This window comes from Bombus vancouverensis, chromosome 18 (assembly GCF_051014615.1).
Source record: "Bombus vancouverensis nearcticus chromosome 18, iyBomVanc1_principal, whole genome shotgun sequence".
NCBI classification, from domain to species: Eukaryota; Metazoa; Arthropoda; class Insecta; order Hymenoptera; family Apidae; genus Bombus; species Bombus vancouverensis.
This window is the reverse complement of record NC_134928.1, coordinates 1,935,793-1,957,282: the sequence shown is the minus strand read 5'-3', so window position 1 is coordinate 1,957,282 and position 21,490 is coordinate 1,935,793. Positions and strand designations below refer to the sequence as shown.

The window sequence follows — 21,490 nt, the reverse complement described above, 5'->3', positions numbered from 1 at the left end:
GAAAAAGAAGAAAGAAATATAATACTATTTCAGCGATTCGTTTTGCGATTTCCAAGATTGGGTCATCATATACAAAGTGGGATTTTTCGCTCTTATGATCGTCCGTTCGACATAAATAAAATAAATGGGGGAAACACAGATGACGATGATAATAATTCTAATAACTAAGAATTAGTTAACGGTAACGATGTGAAAAAAAAGAACAGATTTCAGCGAAGCTATATATATATATATATATTATATTATATATATTGTAAAAAAATTCCTATATACAAAATAAAGTTAAGGCTCCAATTTTTACCAAAAACATCTTTAAAGCGTGCTTTATAAAGCCATCGATTTTTACTGACCGATGTTATCACGTTCCATAGTATCAGTAACTCGAAACACAAATTCCACGAAAACGTTAACAACTGATCACCAACAACTACGAACAATAGGAAAAGCCAATAAGAAATTGGTCATTTGTAAGAGTGGAAACATATCACGAACGATGATTCCATAAATCTTGTTCCAAACAATCTTCGCCGCTTGATTTCTTCAGCGTTCTCTATCGACCGAAAAGTATGGCCTTCCAAAGTCTTCCTCTGGTATCAAAGGTATGTACCTGGTCCTAGGATCCTTCTTCTTCTCGTACGCGTAAGGAAAGACCATGCTCCTCCTCGTCAAACCAGGTTTGCTACTTCTCGTTTCTATCGGTCTGGGGATTTTCTGAATGTGAGAGTGCGGCGAGTACGTAGAGCTCGTACTCGAAGAGCTCGGACCAACGTCTAAGATATCATTCACGCTCGTCGACGATAATTCTTTCGCGTTCGGATCGATCAGAGGAATATACTTTCTCTCGTCCTTCCCAGAGGCAACAGCCTCGTCTGAATTATTTCCAGAGTCCTTTGTCGTCACAGCTTCCGCTCGAACAGCCTTGTTCTGCTTGTCAGTGGCCACGCGAGACAAGTTAATCTCGTTAGAGACGTTATTCGGAGCCTCAGGAATTTCAATTTCGCTTTTAATCGTAATAGGCACCCAATCGTCCACTTTTGACGTACTACTCTCTGACGTTTGTGTGGACCAATTGTACTTTTCGTGTTCCCAATTCAGAGACCTGGACACGTTGAAGTCTTGTCTAGATAAGGCGTTTGAAACGGTAGAATGTTCTATAGGTATCCATTCGTTGCTTTCATCGGTTCTCGTTGAATTTATCTCCTTTTCCTGATAACTTGCCTCGATAATCGCAGGTGTTTCCATCGACGTAGTGTTGGAAGAATTCATCGTTCTCCCCTCTCTTAAAGCAGACTCGGTGTTAACGATTCGATCATCTCGATTCCGTCGTTCAAAGTCCTGTTGGTAGTTACTTGTAGTCAACTCCGGTTCATTGGGCCCTTGATCCTCCGAAGCGATCTCCCCCAAGGGTGGAAAGTATTTAGGCTCCTCATATCGCGATCCAGTTACGAAACTGGGCGTGTACTGCGAAATCAGAGGAAGAAGGGTTTGCCTAGCGTACCTTTCAGCTTGCGCCAGGATCCCAGCCAACCTTTCTGGCAAGAATTGTACCGTAAAAGCTCTAGACGTCGAGGAAGTCTCCTGTATCTCTTCTTTCTGCTTTTCACGACTGTGAATCTCATTTCTGGTGTTCTGTCTCGCCGAGCGTGGCCTCAAGATCGGCTCTGTGATTTCTGGAAACTTCAAAGACCTTCCTGTTTCCTTCTTATCGATTTGCAGTACAGGTTCCCGTATTTCTGGAAGGAACTCGGTCGTTGGTTCCACGGAAGGATTCGGAGAAGGACTTGCAGCGAACAAATTGGAACCAGAGAATCCTCTGCCTTTCTCAGTCTCGGAATTTTCCAAAGAATTCGAATCTCCATCGCTGGATATGTCGACGATATTCCAAGGGTTCGAGCTACTGCCACGATTGCCCGTTTCCTCGAAGCTGTTCGTCTTGAAACTTTCTTTCCTCTCGATTATGCGCACGTTTCGCTCCTTGGTAAACGGACCCAAACCTTTCGACGAGGACAACGACGCGATTCTCTCTTTCGAGAACGTCTCTATCGGGATATTATCTTTCGCCTCGTAATTCTGTTCTTTGGTAAATGGCCCGATACCACCTGGTTTCTCTTGCAGCAGACGTTCTAATGCCGGGGACGTTGAGTTATCCGATTCCAGAGGAACGTTGCATTCGCCTGCGAAGAGAGGAAGTAGAACGGGTTTCCCAGATTCTAAGCTCAGACTCTTTTTGCAGACGGAGAGAGTCTTTCCAAAGCTGTCGATAATGGCTACTTTGTCGATGCTCCAGGACACCAAACCTGAAGAGATCCAGCCGCTGTACGCCGTGTACTTGATCTGTAATGTTTGCAACAGAATAAATAAGGTTTTTTATTAGACTTTTGCATGCATATACGTCTCTGTTCGTAAGTATTGGGACAGTTAGAGAAAAACAGGATGAATTTGACAAATCGTTGGAAGATTATTAAAGTTTGTATTCTTGGTATTACGATGACGTTTATATTAGATATTCCACTTATTACGTTTCATCTACTCACTTTTGTTAAATCGACGAATTGCACAGGAACCAATTTTGACAACAATTTTCGCCAAATTTTAATTTCGATACCAATCTCGCAAATAATTTCCACGCTTTTTTACTATATATTTCGAATCGTCACTTCGTAGAAACACCAAACTCTAACTGATTGATTCCTTCCTTAACGATCTAGTTAGATTCTACGCAAAACCGACAGAAGCGTCCTAATACTTATAAACGGAGAATACTTACGTCGATCTATTGATTACCTCGATAGCTTCCAAATTCGAAATCGCAGGGTGCGGTACAACAATCTTCTGAAGAATCGAACCAACCAGAAGCTCCTCGTCCTTCCGCGTCATCGCGAACGTATCGTTAAAAGATGCTTCTCCAACCAGAGTTACCTGCAGTTTCCCGTAACTCCTAGTGGGTCTTTCGCTGCGACTATTATACACTTTCACCTGGTACTGGTGAGCACAGAAAGGTTCTTCGTCTCTCGTTACCAGGTAAAGTTGTCCTCTGGCCGGTGATTCATCGCTGTAGTAACCCATGTCGCCGCAAGGTCCGCCCATGCTGTTCGCACCGCAAGGAAAACACTCGCCACGAAGAAGACCGTCGTATCCATTGTCGCATGGAAACGCTGGAAATCGGCACTTTGGGCTTACAGAGTCGGTGAACAGCTTGTAGGCCCTTCGATGGTTACACAGGGATCTACCCTCGACAGCGCTTGCTGCAACGTGAAAATTTCCGATGAAGCGATCGAGTATGGCCAGGACATTTTTGAATATTCAAAGTATCTTTAGGCGACGTTTCACGGGGCCAGCGTGACCCGCTTTCTTTAGGACAAAGAATTCGATCCGCGTTGCGGAGAAGGTAACGCTATCCCGAACGACGGCGATCCACACTCGTGAAAAAGACCCCGCTTTCTAATCTCTGATTTATCGTGCCTCTTACATTAGATTTTGCCAATAGCTCGTAATGAGAACAAATCGTTATACGAAGGAACGGACAACGGGTATCGTCAAGTATCGTTAACTTGTGAAAGTTTCAAAGATTTTACCGGCCTTTACTCTATATTATCCCTTTGTTCCGAATAAGCTCGACGATATCGTAACCTTGTCATAAGTGCGTCAAGTACATCGGGTTATAAAATACATAGAGTGCATTAAGTAAGTCAAGTGCATTACGTGCGGCACTTATGCCAACGTGCGCATGAATCGTACAAAGTGTAGGTACTATACATATGTGTATAGGTTTATACGCGATGCGTCATAGCAAGCGGGACGAACGAGATGAAGTTTTAGAATGTGAAAAACGCGTACGATGCACGTGATATGCAAAAATAAAATATAAAAGGTGTACTCGTAACATTTGGATTAGATAAAACAATTTTCTATCCAGATTCCATCCTTTTTTACTATTTTCATAAGAGAGTGTGAATTCGCGCGAATATTCTCAGTTTGTTCAAAGGTATTCGGATACCTGCTTGTTGCGTTTATTCAAAAATTACGATAAAAGCGGCGAGAAGCATCGAATATGCGTTAAATATCGCGAAACGTTGCAATACTTCTAGCAGTGTACAATAGAAGAGACACTTACACCAGATGATATCCGATACGGCACCAAGGAACAGATTCGAGCAGCCTGTCTGCATTCTGCCCCCGTTGGGATAGAAATCGACGTCGCCCATAGGCTGCCAGGATCCCAAACCACCGAGCAACAGTTGTTCACCATTACTGTGAATCACGTCGACGAAGTTGGCGTCTGTTTCGTCGAGTCGGGCTCTAGGATCCTGAGACTCGAACAGTGGTCCTGCAGGATCTAATCCTGTGAATTACGCAGATTCTTAGACAACGTCCTGGTCCAAGGATATTGCTCGAACGGAGTATAAACGAAATCTAACCGGCTGGAGGAAAGCGCAGTTAATGAAAAACCTGTTGATAAAGTAGAAAAAGATGAAAATATCCGAATGGCAACCGCGACACATTTACTTGGAACGCTTTTGCAAAAGACCTCGTCACAGTTTCTGGTGAACGGTCGCGCGATTAAGATATGGAGCGGAGGGTTGCTCAACCTCTCGCCATTTTTCCAAGCCTGTCTCGATGCTCGTTCGCCGCGTTCGCGTATCGATCTTTCCTAGCCTTTTTCATTTGAATAAATCACACCGAGAAGGGCAACGAATTCATAAATGCGTATACGAACGCATTTATGCTTCGACGCTCGCGTCAATTAGCTTATTAAAGCGTAGCGAGCGCACTCGATGATTTCTTAAAGCGAAGCATTTACCGCGAAGGACAGCTGCGAGAGAACTCGAAGAAAAAGTTTAATCGATTCAACGATTAACGAATAATCGTAGTTGCCCTTTACGCTTAATCGGATCTCCTTTTACCGATGGAAACTCGGCTCTCGAAGGACATCGAGACTACAGCTATCCGTAACGCGTTGCTCAACTTGGGCGCGATAACTGCATCACGTTGCCCAAATACAGAGCGAACGAGGCAATCGTCAACACGCGGCGAATAAATCGCAAACAGCTGCGTACGGAGAAAAGTATCGCATAATGGGCTCCGCCGTACCTGTGATTCTGGAGACGTTTCCCAGCTCAGCGCCGGCAAATCCAGCCACGTGAGCACCCAGGCTGAAACCGATCAAATGAACCTTCTCCAAAGGTACGTTCAAACTTCGCACTAGCTTGGCTAATTGTCGGCCGACCAGACGAGTGTTGGCAGCCGCCCTTACGTAGTTGGGAACCGCGCTTCCTGGTCCCCAGTCGACGCACACTGAAAAGATATGCTCGGCTTGAAGACGAAGCTCGTTAAAGTGAAAAGAGAAATTTACGTTGATCGTATGGCCAGGTGGTAAGAGGGCAATGAAATTTTCCGATACCAACCGTGAATAAGCATTTGCCGTGTGATCGACTCCTCGTTTTTACACCGAACGGTTGTTTCGCGTAAAGTTTTGTACGAAATCTATCGTCACGAATGGACCGTGGATTTTCGTGCATTCGCGAGAAATTAGAAAATGTAAAATGTGCGCGTAATAATGTTTAGTAAATGAAGCAAATAATCGCTTAGGTTTACGCGTCTTCGATCGCGTTTACAGAAATACGAATCTGCATAAGTATTCAGAGTCTATGGTACGTAGTCATGGAACTAGAAAGAATCGCTACGAACCTATATTACATTCGTGCACAGTCATTAGCGCGGATCTCATTTCATAAACCCAGACGTGATCGCAGCTGGATCCGAATCCATGCACAATCACTTTGGTGGGTAGATCGGGATCTATGGCACGGTGTGCGTTATCGTTTATGTCGTCGGCGGGAACTTCCATCGGAATCGATCTTGCCTTTCTGCTGCCGTACACTAGAAATCTGCGACATACCGAAGGAAACAATTAAAACCAGTTTCGTATTTCGCCGAGTGCTCGTTCCAATTAATCGCCGATGGAATTACAAAAGATCTAGGAACTTGTAAAACACAGAGTTGATCAATTTGTTTTTCCGAGTGGTTCATATATCCACCCATGCGCGATTGCGCTTATTCGTAAATGCAACTAGGCGTGCTTCTTACAACGCATCGCCTTACTTACGAAACATGTAACGAAACTACAGGCGTGCTTTCGCCGAGCTAGGTCACAAGCCAGATATCGTTTCTATCTTCGTGTTATCTCGACGCTGCACGAAACGACGGTGATCATCGCAAAGAAAGATGCATTTACCGAAAGATTCGTAAGAAAGGTAAAAATTTGGATACATATAGATAGAAAATCACAGTCTGTTTCGTATTCGCGAATCATTTCGCGTGGTAGTTTACGTTCCAATACCTAGTGCCAACGTCCTTAGGTGGCGACGGGAGCATCTCCAGGTAGCTGAACGGCCCTGTGTCTTCGAAACAGCCGACATCTTCGTAGCAAACCTTCGAGACTTCTCTCTTGGTCCTATGATGCAATTGCTTGTGCAACGTCCACTGTCGCATAGATTCGACGACAGCTCGAAAAATTTCGGCATCGTTCTTCTCGTCCGCGGATTCGTCGAGAGGCGTCGGCCACTCTTGCGCAACCGTCGGGTCTCCTGCAGAAACGACGAAATAAATACGACTGAAACGCCTTGTGCCCCTTTCACAGTCCCAGTACCGATTCTCTCTTTCCCTTCGATCGAACAGCCACCTGTTAAGAATCGCAGAGTTTTCTACGAACAGAACTGCTCGTAAGGCAAGATGGTGAATCGAGTAATTTGCGTCGGAAATTTGACTTCCTTCCTACTAGCGAGTACGTATTTACCATAAATCTATTTTGGTCTTATTATTCGATCTCTTTCGTTTATCCCGTCAAGGTTTCCGTATAAAAAAATTGATACACCGTGCATCACCGTAATATTATCTTTTCAGTCGCGTATATTTTTCTACTCTACGCAAGTTTGCATACTCTAATGGAAACTACCCGAAAAAATAAATACACTTTTTTCAGAATACTCCGCGATTATACCGCTCTCGTCACACGTTTCATTTTCCGCTAAACCGTTTAACCTTCGTCCAACGAGACCCGTTCCAACAGTTGGCAACTCTTCCAACGCGTATAGCGCAGGAGAGCGTCTTTTATTTTGCGCATCTGGAAATGTAAAGAGTTGATAAACTCGACCACCGACGCACCCGAAGCAGATCGTCGGACGAGAACGGTTGCCGACACTCGATCGAACAGCAAAGTCGCTGGACCGATCGGCACACCAAATTGTTCGGAACGAATCGAAGATTCGGGATCCGAACTACACGCATCGCAGGTCAGATTGATAGATTCGCGCGAAACTTCGTAACGGTTTCCTTGGCTCGTTGCACTGGTATTAGCATAACGCCTGAATAACAATCTCCTGGAACGCAATTTTTTTTCTTCAAGCTTGACGCCACACAGGAAGACATCGATGTAACTCGGCAAGTAAACCAAGTCTGCTTCCTTCTCTCACGCTGCTGCCGGCCAACAAAAGGCCGAGGTTTTGCGAACGAGAAACTCGACGATCGAAACGCTAACGAGCTGCCTCGAAGACACCCGTCGAACAAAACCTGTCTACTGGCCGCAGCCTCCGACGCGATATTCGTGAGAAGGGAAAGTCTAAGCGATCGATAAGTCGATCTAGCAACCTGTCGGCCCGCGAGCATTAGAAAATTGCGGCTGATTTATCGACCGGCAGATCGATGCCGAAGAACTCACGTGTCCAGCACGGAAAGTGTAATTAGACTGGCGGCAACTGCGAGTCTTCGAATCCTTTCGAGATATCGCGCAGATACTCGTTGCGATATTTCCAATTATCGTTTATATTGAAAATTCTACATTATGCGCTAACATCGCTGTAACACGGTGATCTAGCGATTTGCAGGTCGGTCTTCGCTCGTAAAATCGGGATGACCTCGACCCTCGTTTCGAGTAATTGGATACCAATACCGGATGTGAATTTCTAAATTTCTCTTGGTAACTTTTTTCAAAAAATGCCTCAGATTTCTCTTCTAGATATTTCTACGTCGAAATTTATGCAAAAGTTTGAAGTATCGAGGCACCGGACTTACTTGTACGCCGTTTCAGTCGTAGAATTTTTATTGCCCACGCCATAAGCGTTAAAGCGATCTTGGGAAATACGTTACATCGAGGAACTCGAGACGGTGGAAAATCCGAGGCACCTGTCGCTCAGGGATTGGGGGTCGAGGAGTCGCGGATCAGGATTGCGACCGTCTCCTGAACTTACGACCTAGATCCGCGAGCCGACGTGAAAAAACTGAAAGGCAGAGGGATCGCGATATCTGAAGGAATAAGCGTCTGGAGGAACAAGTTCTCGAGCAACGGTCCCGATCTTAAGAAGCGAATAACGAACGATCGCTCGATAATTGGAACGTCTGGATAAAAGTAATAAAAAGATAGCGGTGCGTGGAACGAGACAGAGGCGGCTAAAAGTAAAACGCGGAAAGAAAATCGGACGAAGAAAGTTGCTCGTATCGACGCGCAGAGGCGGCGAGGTCAGTCGAGATAAGAAAGAGAAACTCTTTTTGTTCGAACGGTGGATTATCTCGCCATAGATCGGAACAGAATACGAGCGGAGGCGGTATATTCGCCCGCGAATAGGCAACCACGATCGCAGTGGTGGCGGTGGATGAACCGACCGGACGAGTCTAGCCGGGGAGAAATTCGGAAAAAGAAAGCCAGGAGCCCGAGGAATAGGCCGTTAATGGTCAGCTAGATCGGAGAGCGGTTCGAGTTGCCAGAGTTTTTGTTCGTCGAACGAGCGTCTGGCAAAAGGAGCATGGTCTCGAGTCAGGGAGAGGCATGGAAAAGGGAAATCAGCAGAGTTGAAATCAGGACTGACCGTGTGTGACTCGCGCGACCGATCCGAGCACCTCGTCGCCTCGTTTAAAAGCCGGCGGGTGACTTTCCAACGACGATTCGCCGCGGAAAAATCGCAGGCCAACGGCGCTTCCACGCCAACGTACGTTTACACGGCGATTTCCGTGCGACATAACACGGTAATACGGTTTTGCGTAGCCTGCCCGATATTGTCACGATATATCGGTCGAAGAAATAGCGTCGCTCGGTCTGATCGGTTCTCCGTCGTCTGTCGTCGATTTTTAACTAAAGATTAGAACGCAAAGATTTATATCGTGCGCGTAAAAAATTGTCCAAGATCGCTTCGATCCTGTTACGGACGACAAAAGTGGTGCGATTATCCAACAAGTGTACAAGTCGGCCTCTCTTCCGTAATTACAGAGTAACATAAAATATAAATGTACCGTGTCGTACGAGTATCTTCCCATATTTTACTCTTGGACGCGTACTTTATGCGCCTACTGCGATACACGTGCGTCTTCGTACGAAAGAGGTCTGGCTAAGCGTCCGTCTGTTCGAGTCTAGTCGAGGAGGCTGTGTCAAGGTTTCCGTAGGAATGACTCGCACAGACGATCGAGTCTGACCGTTTTACGCATCGTCAATGACAATTAGTACGTGCCACTTGACCGACGAATCGAAAACGAAGCCAACGGTGCCGAACGGAACCGCAAACCCGGTAATTCTTCGATTCCTCGAATTTCCTTGATGCATCTATTCGTACGCCGATAAATTCCAGAGTCCGCGGATCCCGACGTCGCGACGACTCGAGCGAAATTGCATTTCGATTAACGACGACGTTCGGATTGTTCGTTTGAACGGCATAATCGCGTATTTTGTACAGCTAGGGAGAAACACGGACAAACGTAATTGCCGGTGTTAACGGAGATTCGATCTAAAAACGGACGCGATGTCTTGATAGCGCAGGCGAAATCCATCAATTATACACCTGGCAGAGTGGTTAGATCGCTCGACGAGCGTGTATCCTGCGAGACAACCAGACTGCGTGAATAATTAAACACAGATAGCCGATCATTTAACGAAATGGAAAACACCAGGGAAAACATAGCTATGACGTGTCGAGCCCTCATTCTACTTTTTCGTATCGCTAATAGATCGACAAGTTTACGTAATTCCAGGAAAAATTCTGTATCGGTTACGAAATAACTGCAATATACATCGGTCGGACAAATATCGAACCAGATTTCGTTCTTTCGTTGGGTCGAGGCAAAATTGCCTTATATCATGGTTAATTCACGAACGTTCAATTACGGTATAAAAATTTTCTCTCTTTTTGGAGCTACTGGAAAAACTTTGTAACAACTTGTTATAAAACGCGAATATCACGATCGAACGTTACCACGCGATCAGAGAACGACTAAGTGGTATACCACTTTCGATCGATCGAAAGAATCTAGCGTTTCTTCATCGCGAATACGATCGATAAGATTAACGAAAGCGTTAACTAGAGAAGTAAGAGATGGAAGCCAATCGCATACGCGATCGTTTCAGCGCAGACGATTCCTCGGATGATACGAGCGAAGCTTTCGAAATCGCTTTGGAATATTGCTTCACCTTCGATAACCGTAACGAAACCACCTTTCGGTGCATTTATAATTCGATCGCGTATACATACACGTTGACGATGTCGCAATCGAGACGTTTGAATTAATAATTCAAGCCCGATGATCACTTAGTCTGGTAACTACCATTGCTTTTTCAGCCAACGAGAGCGTCGAGTGCGCGCAACGTTGATTTCAAGCGAGATGCCCAACTTATGATTATGGTCGAGCGACAATGCTCGTTGCGAATAACGATTAAATCTTCCAACGTGTTCTTTGTAATTCTAAATAGATGTTAGAAGAGATTGTACACTGGATATCTAGGTACATACGCGACACAAAGATGGCATCGGTACAGAGATTTAACGGTACAGAGATACTTTTAAACGCTCTCTGCAACGGGATTCCTTCAGATACGTCACCTCTATTAGTGCAACGACGATAACTTATCATCTGCTTCTCAAATAAAAACAGCTGATGTAAGTTCAACGATATTTTAACACACTTTTAAGGTAATATTCAAACGATTCGTTACTCTATTCAACGCTTCGTTTTTAGTATATACGTAGAAACTGTTATACTCTATCCATAGTCTTTGTTAATTTACACGCGTTAATAACTTTCTCTACATTATTCTCATTTGATACAGATGAATTTTTATTACTAGACATCTGTTACATTTATTTTCACTTGTTCCAGATTCCCATGCTTTTAAAATAACGTTCCTCGTTCTATTCAGAAAATCTAGTAGAGTAACTTTAAATTTGATTATTGCGCGAACGAATAGATCTCGGCCTCTTGATCATGACCTGCTCGTTTTGAAAAGCTATTCGCACATTCCGCGCGCACGTCGCAATTTATTGCTCTCGAACAAAAGTGGATACAGAGGAAACGACTGACAAAAACGAAACACGCGACAATCGCGCTTACCCAACGTCGCCATTGTTCCGATATCTCTGGTATCGCGTGCATCCGGATCCCTCGTAATCGCTATCGACCAATTTCTAGACCGAACAATCCCATCGTAGAACAATGGCGCAATAAAGGAACAATTCCTTGCGCGAAGAACACGAAACTAGCTCTATGTGGGACACAGCGGTGATCTGATAGCGAGCTGGTTCTCGCAATAAGAAGGGATAATTTCTAGTAGCACGTTAGATACTCGCTGTTTGTCCTTTACGCGACCGTGTTTGTTCTTCGAACAACGTAACGATGAGTCGCGGTGGATGTAGGCGATGCGATGGATCGATATGGATCCTAGCGTGTACGATCGAATATCCAGCAACTTTCTTATCTCTGCATCTTCTTCGACAAATCCGTTTTATTTTCTAATGGATTCCAGAGATCGGCAAAAGTTTCAAACATCGAAACTTAATTCTTACTCGCACGCTCGTTGTATATCCGTAGCACTTTAGTTACCTACATAAGGTTTAAAGAACTTAGTAACACGGTATCCAGCGAGTCGAGGTCATCGAACCCCGATCGCATAATCGGCGTTCTCTTATCCGCGGATCAGTGTTCCGTTCGCGAGCTGTCTATCCGTCATGCACCAGTCTTCTCAATTCACTTTTCACGACCCAAATTCGGACACGAACGTACTTACGTACGTTAGATTTATATTTGAATCTTGACCAGGTCTTTTAGGTGAAAAACGTCGAGTGTGGAACCGTTATACCGTATTCTTCTACTTGGCACCGATACTCCGCTGTCCCTATCCTGCTGACCTTAAAACTGAATTCATGGTCTGGCCTCTGGCATTCATCGAGCGAACCCGTTACGAAACTCTGCCTTCGATCTTAAAGGAATTCCGCGGTACACGCTATATCACGTATTATCGAACGACACGAGTGACTCGTGAAAAAAAAAAAGAAAGTCGAGTGGGGTTTTTTTCCTAAAGAGCAGGAGATACGGAAATCTGTCGGTAGGTTTGGAAGAAAAGTGACTGATCGCTATGGAACGGAAGTGCGGTTCGATTCACGGATATGCGGAGGAGCTTGAAAGCGAAAAGAAGGCGACGAAAGAGGAAAAGTCGGGGTTGAATTAAAAATACGTCGCGTGTCGTGCTAATGGGTCACGTTGAAGTAATTACTTTTGTATATCCGTGACCCGGAGACCGCTGTTACGAACAGAATAGAATTTAGTGAAACGAACAATTCTAAATAAGGAGAGGTCCGTATTATTGCGCCCTTGAATATATGTTATGTTTTGGTTTACAAGGTCTAGAAACGAAAAAGCTATAAGTAGATTTCTATTGCTGTTTCTTGTTGCCTTCGGCTAAAGCTGCGAGATTAACTTTTTTGGTATTGTTCTTTGCTACAAATATATGAACGTGCTCCCTATCGCGTCTATCGTATCGTAACACTATCGGAATAAGGATCTGGATCAACTTATACCTGTACCTTTATTTACTTCGATATATTTTTCTGTTACAAATTTATCCACTCGTTCCTCTATCGGTCAACCTCATAATAGTCAGGTCATAAAAGAACAAGACGAGGAACCAAGCGCAGAGCCTTTCAGTCAGTCATGTTCGGAGATAGGGAGATGCGAGTATTTTTTACTCTGAGCAACGAGCGGACCGCTTTTGCATCTGAAAGGATCCACGCGGAAAGTGGCCGCATCGCGTGACGATAGCAGTCGATGAAAGTTACCGATCCTTACGACTACGCCTTTCTCGTTTCACCGTTCGCAAAGATACGATAAATCTACTCTCAAGGTCTCCGAGCGTTGTTGCCTCCCAACGGTAATCTGATCGGTGAATTAGTTAGCGTGATACGTACTCCTCGCGCGGTACTCTATTTCCGGAACGATCGGCACTGTGCAGAGAAAGGACGAAAAAGGTAGAAGGACTAAGATCGTCCATAAGTCAATGGTCGCGTACTTCGTATTACGCGTAAACATATATGAAAGAAAATAGGAAGCGTTTGTAGCCAAATGCGTCCATAAATTGGAACGATCGCCACGAGAAGTCGGAAGATCGTGCACAGCTCTCACTGGTCAGACTAAGCACCGATAAATTTCTAACCGGAAGGTTGCCGGTTAAAGAGAAAGAGAATAAAAGCGGGAAGTGGACAATAGCTCGTTCTTTCGCAATCTGCAACGATGAGCGTTCACCTTGCTTCGAATGTCGGTCGCGTTTTTCGTTTCCTATTTCGGAAATCCGAGTGCACGTTTTGGGACATTAAAATCATTGGAAAGTTGCAACGTCTGAAAGTCGATAGATCTTTTAATGGACAGAAGAAAGTTATATTGCTAAGATATTTGCTTCTTTAAACGCAAAATATAGACACGTTTGATCGACATACGTGCGCGTTCGATAATCAACGGTGAAAAATGAAATAGTAATAAGTACAGAGAAAGTTGGCGGAGGCGGTGAACGGCAATGGGATATGTGAAAATTAAATTTTCAAGCGATGTCGTATACGATAATTGGAAGAGGGTGCGGTTTAAGTATTACGCTTTCAAGAATAACTTCTCTCTTTGTATAACGCTTAAGCGTCTTGTCGACATCTGCTGAAGTAATGTTTGTCTTCCAAGCGGTGTCTAAAATGTCTGAGATATTTGCACAAAAGTAGGCTCGCGATTAGTGAAAGTATTATTTTTAAGAAGATTGTATCTTTGGCCGTTGATTCGTACGAGTATCCTTAAACAATCTAATCGGGCGTTTTAAAATGGCTGCTAAAAGGAATCTTGAAGCCGTTATTAAGATATTAGTTCTCGGTATAAATGACCAATCGTCCGCCTCGTGAGATATTAGCCGATCGCCAAGAGGATTCACGAGGAGAGCGGAAAAAGGAAACGGACATCGTTTGGCGGAGAAAGTATCTGCTAATTTCGACGCAGAAGTACTCGGTCTCTTCCTACGCGCATCGAAACACTCGTAAAGATTTTACGTCCACTGTATATCTTGGTTCCCTTCCTCGTGCAAAAGTATGCTAACCCGGATCCAAAAGAGATTGGGAAACGTTTCAATCGCTGCACCGATTACCTTTGCTTCTCGTGGGCGAGCCGAGAAGTAGTTGTCCGAGTTTATTGACATAGAAATATCTAAATTCCATCGCTGTAACGAGATAGCGATTGCTATGGAACCATACGTCCACGGTTGATTGGTTTTTCGTAACGTGTGACGTTAAAAGGTAGTATGCATGAAAAGAAATTAATTAACAGAAATATTTAAAGTATTTAAGGCAATGGATTATATCGCACAATTGCCGTTGCTCGGTGATAACTTCCTTCCTTCGTTTTCCTGTCAGAACTCGACCAACGCTGTTCTGTTTATAGTCACGCAACGCGAAACAGTCGCGAACATTATTATGACCCATTATCGCGTTAAGAAGAAAAAAATTGCAGGTAGTATTTAGTAGCGAAGAATAATAATATTTCGCAAATTTAGAAAATTTCTGTCCTTTCAAAGGGAACGACGAAATTGAACAGACCACAGACCGTGTTAACGTTTCACGGTGTACGATCGCAAAATGATCTTGGGAATAGTCCTAAATATAATATTACCTCGAGAAATATTACGCCATAGAAAGAAATTAACTTCCTCAAATTTATCACGACTATGACAAAATTATTTCCAGCGAACGTTTACTTTTTACTTCAATCGCAACGATTTGATCGCGCAACTAACTGATTTTCATCTTGTTGTGTAATGACTAATGGGAGCGTCATTGATCTCGACAGAAGTCTAGGCTGAAGCCTTGACGAGGAATAAATTACACGATAGACGTCGATCGACCGGTCGCGCGCGAATTCATTCTCGCATCATCGAATTCTCGCGTTCCGTTCCCTTTCGCGACATAATCGCAATCGAACCTACCGAAGATTCCTTTCCATCCTCCTCCTTCTTTTCTTACCGTCGCAACACGTCGTATTTCCGCCCCGTTGACTACGATGACACCGAAATCGCCAACAGGATAAAGCCAGAGAATGACGTGCAATTATATTCCGGACGTGCAACAACGGAAGAGGAAGATAGTTTGCTAACCCTGGCCTGTTGTGGAACGGTATTTCAAAATTACTCTGCACCTCGATGGCTGCGCGGTTAACTACCACTTGTTATCTACACGTAGCTTTCTACTTAATTGATAAATTGAATTCTATCAGCGAGGCGTTTAACAGTCGCTTCCGTTTGACAGTAAATTAAAAAGTAAGAGAATTTTACAAAGCGATCCTCCTTTTCATTGGCATTCTATGACGATGAACGAGCATGAGCCTCGCGTAAAATTCAATGTTTGCTTTTAACATCCATTATTTTATGTATACGCACATTGACCCTCTGAAATCGACGAGACACGTTCAACGCACGTATCAGCTAGTTCTCTGGCTTCTGACATAAAATTTAGAAGCGCACAGATGTCCTAATATCCTGATGACCTACTGCCGAATGACTGGGTCACGAAATTCGAAGGTCTCGTTTATGAACCGATTCCTATCCGATCACCAGTTTGACGCGTCCAACTCTACGATCCTCTTTCGCTAGAGAAATTCCACGCGCGAAAAACTACAGATAACATTCTGATCGAGAATGGTTAGATCCGGCACGAGTCGGTTGACAAACCTGGTTCGTGTCAAAAGCTGATGACGCGACACTTGTGTCGAGGAAATTAGACGCGACGCGCAATAGCCGTAGTAACAATTTGGAGCGACAGCACATATGAATCATCGAGAATAGAAAATGGAGGTGTGTATCCATCTCGATGAATTGTCGTGAACGTACTATGCGTCCGAAATGTACGCCGATAAAATCTGCCATTGTACACACCGCATTGAAAGTAGGTTATTACCGAAAAAGAAAGCGTTTACAGACTGAAATTTGTTCGGGACATTTTCATTGTTTTGATCATAGAATAGATTCTGTGTGGAAACGCGTCGAATTAACTATAAAAGAAAACAATTAACAGAAGAAGCCTTACGTAGATATGAAATTTTCCTCGTATTAAATGTATTAAGTATTAAATGAATAATTACACATTTTTTACTTTCTGCAGATCTTTTTACATTGACCTATGAGTCACGAGATGGCAAGAATTAAGATCTCTCTGTTAAGGACAAGGAGAGTAACTGGATCCAGCTTCACGGTCATGGGAGCAATAAAAATTTATGTATATACACGTATGCATGCCACGATTTTACGTTACACAAATGTAACCATGATTACGCCGTCTAAGCAAATAAAAAGTTCGTCGAACTTTGTCCTTTTTGACGATCGTCAAAGTACGTTACAACGTTGAATATTTTAACTCACTGGTCATGCACAGTACCCGTTACCTTTTTCATTTTTTGCTTAAATATTTTTTACTCAAATTTTTGTGGAGTTTCACGACCCTATCATAGACGCCACTTTCGCAAACGATCGTCGCGTGTTTCGCACGGTGAACGCTCGTGAACGACCGAAACGCGGGCAAATTTCGTGTACCAGACGACTCGACTTTTCGAGACAACTTACACGAAACCTCGACGATGCGTGCAATAACGTTAGTGCTGTGACAGAGTTGCTTTCACTGACTCTGGAATAATTTCATTACAATACGCTGGTCATGAAATTTTCGTACCTATATCGATCGTTAAACGCGAATTGAGAGTATACATTCATTGCCATTCCCTCTATTTTAATTCCGTACATTACAAACGTAGTAATTTTTATAAGCTGCGAGTTTTTCCGATACAAAGCAAGATAATCTCAAATTTAGCTGCAAAAACATAAAAGAGTGATTTATCGGTTACTCGCATCGAATATTATAATCTTCGTGCACCGCAATCTCTTAGCGATGGTAACGTAAATCGATGATGCGGTCACGAGTGCAATCAGACTCGAGGAAAAAGTTCCTTGAGCCTCGCCCAACCACGTAAGTGAAAACAGACGTTAGTAGATAGGTACCGGTTAGGAAACACGCTTAAAATTTGAGGCATCGTCGTTGATGACCTCAACGTCCGATTACATGATTAAATAATTGTCCCCGATTCGTTAACGGTTAATAGAACGGAATTCACAAAGTGTACGCTGGGGGAATGAAGAAGCACTGCGATTAATAATACAAGTCACCCGAACACATTAGGTGTTTACCTCGTTTATTGGACAACTTTTAATTAATAGCTTCCATTCAACATCATGACAGACGTGCCAATCAAATCAAATCAAATCAAATCAAATCAAATAAAAAAAAAAGTCTACTTATAGTTAAAGTCTAGTTATAACTGAAAATGATTCAAATTTGGTCTACAAATTATTCGAAAAATCACCGGTGAAAAATAATAAAAATATAAAGAAACATACCATAGAGGCTGATGCATCCGAGTATCCAAAAACTTAACAAGAGTTTGTTAATCATCTCACGTTGGTGGACCGGCTGGAGGGACGAATCTTTTTTTCAAAAATCCATCGTTCGCGTACCGATTTGAAAATCCAAGGAGAGCACGTGTTCACAGTTCGCGAATCTTCCAAACACGCAAGGATCAGTGTTCTTTCATTCTCTTGACCGCTTCGTTGACCAACGAAAAATTGTGCGAAACAATGGAGAAACTGTTAAACGCTTGAAGTCAGACAGAAAATATAGACGATCGATCCAAGTTGCCGCGACTTGCTCGATCCTCGAAGCAACAGTTTTTTTTTTATGCTTCTCTTTATCGATTTTCCCTCGTTGTTCGACGAATATCAGTGTCTCTCAGAATTTACATAACTTTCGTTCCATAGCGTTTATCCACTTTCTCCAAATTGCCGATTTAATTTGCAACAAATTTCGCTTTATGACGAATAGTCTGTGATTTTAAAGGAAACTCTTTCGAAGGAAACTCTCGAAGGAAAAAATGGAAACGAGATCGAATTTAAAAAATCGTAATTGTCAAAGAAAGGCGCTTTTTTCAGCTGGCTGAATTCTTCAACTTCTCCTGCTTTCTCCTTCTAAAGACTTGGCGTACTTTTAAACGCTCAAGCGATCAACAATCGAGCGCACCGCTCATACGATTTATACTTGCACGATGGTGTTTACTTGACTGATGAAAAGTTTGTTCGCGTGGTTTATCGATCGTTTACGATCCGGACACTCTCGCAATACAATCGCATTATTAATCTGCAGATAACCGAAAGAAACAACGTCGTTTCATGTCAATGTTTTACAATCGACGATCAAATTGCAATCGAGTACTCTTCCAGCTATCGTAGGGATGAATTAACGGAAATCGATAAGATTCGACGTCGATTCGCTAGATTTCCAATAGCTTGATCGTTCGATCACCGATATATCACGCGATATTGCACAGATTTCGCGTTTTCATTGTCCGGATCGCTTTCGAGGCGATCTCGAAGCTCGGTTTTCACAGAGCGGCGCACTCCGGCAAAACGAGAAGCCTGGAGCGCCAGCAGAAACTAAGAGAGAGTTTGTGCGATCGTGCTACACCTGCAGGAACACCAGAGCTGCTACCTCGTGGCCTACTATAACAGAACTGACTCCCACCATAGTGTGACCACGTCTCTTTACTTGCCATAAGCGAACGGTGTTTACTCGCCGTGTCTTCCGACGACAATCATTCCCTCCATTGGCATCTCTTCACGATGTTGTCCACGACAACTTTGCCTTTCCGTTGTTCCATCGGTTCACTGAGCATTCAAAGGGATTTATTATCGTTTCCTTTAGGGTATTTAAATGAAATTCCTCGTCCAGACTCTCTTTTCTACGCCTATTAATCCTTAATATAATGCAGCTAAATAAAAACATATTGTATATATATATATACATATATACATATATATATAAAATTCTAATATTCGGAATAGAACATCGTATTGCAAACTGTCTTCTTTATTTAAATTGCAAACTATCGTTTTTATAAAACGTTTTTCTAAAATTTTGATAAATAGTTTTAGAATATTTTAGAAAACGACATTACTTTCCTGTCGCGTAAAAACATTAGATGTGCAACGAACCACTATTTAATTCTTAATGCGTCCTAGCACCTTATGGACAGCGGGTACACCATGTGTCGTTGCCTAACAAAGGCCGCAAAATTTTCTCGTGCTGTCGCAATAAAGGAGTTTCACTATTATCGAAAGCATCCGCACAATCACATACGAACAACACATTACTAAATATTATATCATCGTACCGAAACCGAAAATGGATTGTTGACTGCTCCTTCTCACGATAGAAAGGATTGTGACTCGCTTTCGCGAACAATCGCTAACTAAGATCGATTAATGCAATCGGCGCAAAGTTGTCTTTTCCTCTTATCACTTCCGTTACATCTTCGAGATTTCTGTTTGATGTTTAACGCACACCTGCGTATTTTCGAACATTTTATGTTTCTTTTTACATATACATATCGACCAAATTTTTTCACCTCTATATCTGTACAAACTATTAAACTATTTTCGATTCATCGAAAATAAATTGGAGTAAAATAGGATAAAAACTAAGTAATCTTGGCTCTTTTCATTTCTTTCCTAACATAAATTCATAAAAATTGATATCTTTAAACAATTTGTTACTTTCATCTTTCATTTTTCCTTTCTTGTTTCGTTGAAAGTTCGTTCACGATCTTTTTCGACAGTTACTCATGATTAACGCAAAGACCAATGAAAGCAGACGTGTGTATTCAGACACGGTAGCCAGAGAAAGTCCACTAGGGAGATAGCCATAACAACTATTGATGTTTACCAAAGCAAAGAAAAAATCGAAACGAATAATCGATGCAACCGTCTTCCGCGACACGTCTCTGGACAGAAGGGTAGCTTTGAGTACTAGAGTAATTTTTTGATCGATATATTACATCCCTTCTATCATGTAATATATGCAGAGAAAACATCCGTTTGCGAGACACTTATTGGATGCAAAGAATATTATAATCGTTTACTTTCACTTTTTCATTGGTAATTGCGATGTACATACGACGTTCATGATTGATAGCTTTTGCATACCTGAAAAAAAATCAATTTTACAAAATTATAACGAATAATTTTATTGTTATTATATCGACTACAGTGTCAATAGCTTTTGACAATTATTCTGCTATATTTAGTGCATTAAAACACATTAGTATTACATTTCTGTAAATATTGTAATATTTATAATAGGAAGACATATATACTTACATCTAAATACAGTTATTATTTTATTAAATTACATTTAATATGTACATGATGTGTTTTTATAGTACAGATCATTTATATGCTTTGAGATTTACTGTACTAGATCTATTTATAATCAAAAATAAACATGCAAAAAGCTAAACGATTATAATATAAAACTGTAACGTGAATTCCATGTGCAATATTTAAAAAAATGATACAGTTGGGTAAATTATTTAATAGAACTGAGTTTCATCAAAATCATCTTGGTATTCTTCTACTATTTTTGTTTTAGTTATGGTCCTACGTCTCTCCAATCTAATTCGTTTCTGTTCTTCGGTGAGAGTCTCAATGTCGAGAGGAAGATTAATTATCCTCCTTGGTTCATCGTATTCGATATTAATACTACTGCCATCTGGTAAAACAAGATGCACAGGAAAAGTATTTAAATAAAATTTTCTATGCTTCTTTGTTATCGCTGCTGTCCAACAATTCAATTTCCTATGTAAGGATAATGCAGATCGTGCTGGTCGTAAAAGGGAGGATATATTCATTCTGAAATATGAATATATATTTACAAAAATCAATGAAAAACAGTAACTTAGTAACAGAAACAGTAATTTTATTTTGTCATTAGCAACCGATAAAATTATAATGGAAAATTACACATATCAATATCTATGCAAAGAGGTTATATTAGTCATTAAAGTTAAGATCTATTTACGAATCATAATTCCACTACCATTTATTATATTGTTTACCTGTTATTTGACCATAAAATATTTTTATGATCTTTTTATAATCAAACTGAAAGTAAATTAAACTTACCTCTTTTCTGAATAAACACTACTACTCCGATTATAAGTGTACAACACGTACTGTTACACGGTTAGTGCACAATCCGACCAGTAGATGGCTACGACTTATCGAATCGAATTGAAATATCGATAGTTTTTAAATTGTAAAGTCTTGGCGGTTTTAACGTGT

General features: G+C 42.1%; 2 protein-coding genes across 3 annotated transcripts; both read right to left on the bottom strand.

Annotated features, from left to right (window-relative positions):
* Nucleotides 1-207: 207 nt before the first annotated feature.
* On the bottom strand, nucleotides 208-19,056 carry LOC117161347 (uncharacterized). 2 transcript variants are annotated; one of them, XM_033342791.2, is made up of 7 exons: nucleotides 17,717-19,056; nucleotides 6,341-6,587; nucleotides 5,689-5,888; nucleotides 5,092-5,295; nucleotides 4,115-4,342; nucleotides 2,785-3,245; nucleotides 208-2,334 (listed from the first exon to the last, which is right to left on the bottom strand). In XM_033342791.2, the coding sequence occupies exons 1-7, from the start codon at nucleotides 17,769-17,771 to the stop codon at nucleotides 541-543; spliced, it is 3,189 nt and encodes a 1,062-aa protein (XP_033198682.1). In that variant the 5' UTR covers nucleotides 17,772-19,056; the 3' UTR covers nucleotides 208-540. The 2 variants fall into 2 exon arrangements, with proteins under 2 accessions (XP_033198682.1, XP_076482429.1); XM_076626314.1 differs by lacking the exon at nucleotides 17,717-19,056 and adding an exon at nucleotides 6,650-7,150.
* Nucleotides 19,057-20,530: 1,474 nt separating this feature from the next.
* Nucleotides 20,531-21,473, bottom strand: mRpL55 (mitochondrial ribosomal protein L55). The gene is made up of 2 exons (XM_033342803.2): nucleotides 21,332-21,473; nucleotides 20,531-21,058 (listed from the first exon to the last, which is right to left on the bottom strand). Exon 2 carries the CDS (start codon nucleotides 21,055-21,057, stop codon nucleotides 20,740-20,742), a length of 318 nt encoding a protein of 105 aa, XP_033198694.1. The 5' UTR covers nucleotide 21,058; nucleotides 21,332-21,473; the 3' UTR covers nucleotides 20,531-20,739.
* Nucleotides 21,474-21,490: the final 17 nt, after the last annotated feature.

Excerpts from the sequence above, each read along its gene's own strand:
- LOC117161347 (XM_033342791.2), bottom strand. The coding sequence starts at position 17,771 with ATGATTAACAAACTCTTGTTAAGTTTTTGGATACTCGGATGCATCAGC. Across the intron at positions 5,889-6,340 it reads CCTAAGGACGTTGGCACTAG|ATTTCTAGTGTACGGCAGCA; the intron begins GTATTGGAACGT and ends GGTATGTCGCAG. Across the intron at positions 2,335-2,784 it reads CGAATTTGGAAGCTATCGAG|ATCAAGTACACGGCGTACAG; the intron begins GTAATCAATAGA and ends CAAACATTACAG.
- mRpL55 (XM_033342803.2), bottom strand. The coding sequence starts at position 21,057 with ATGAATATATCCTCCCTTTTACGACCAGCACGATCTGCATTATCCTTA.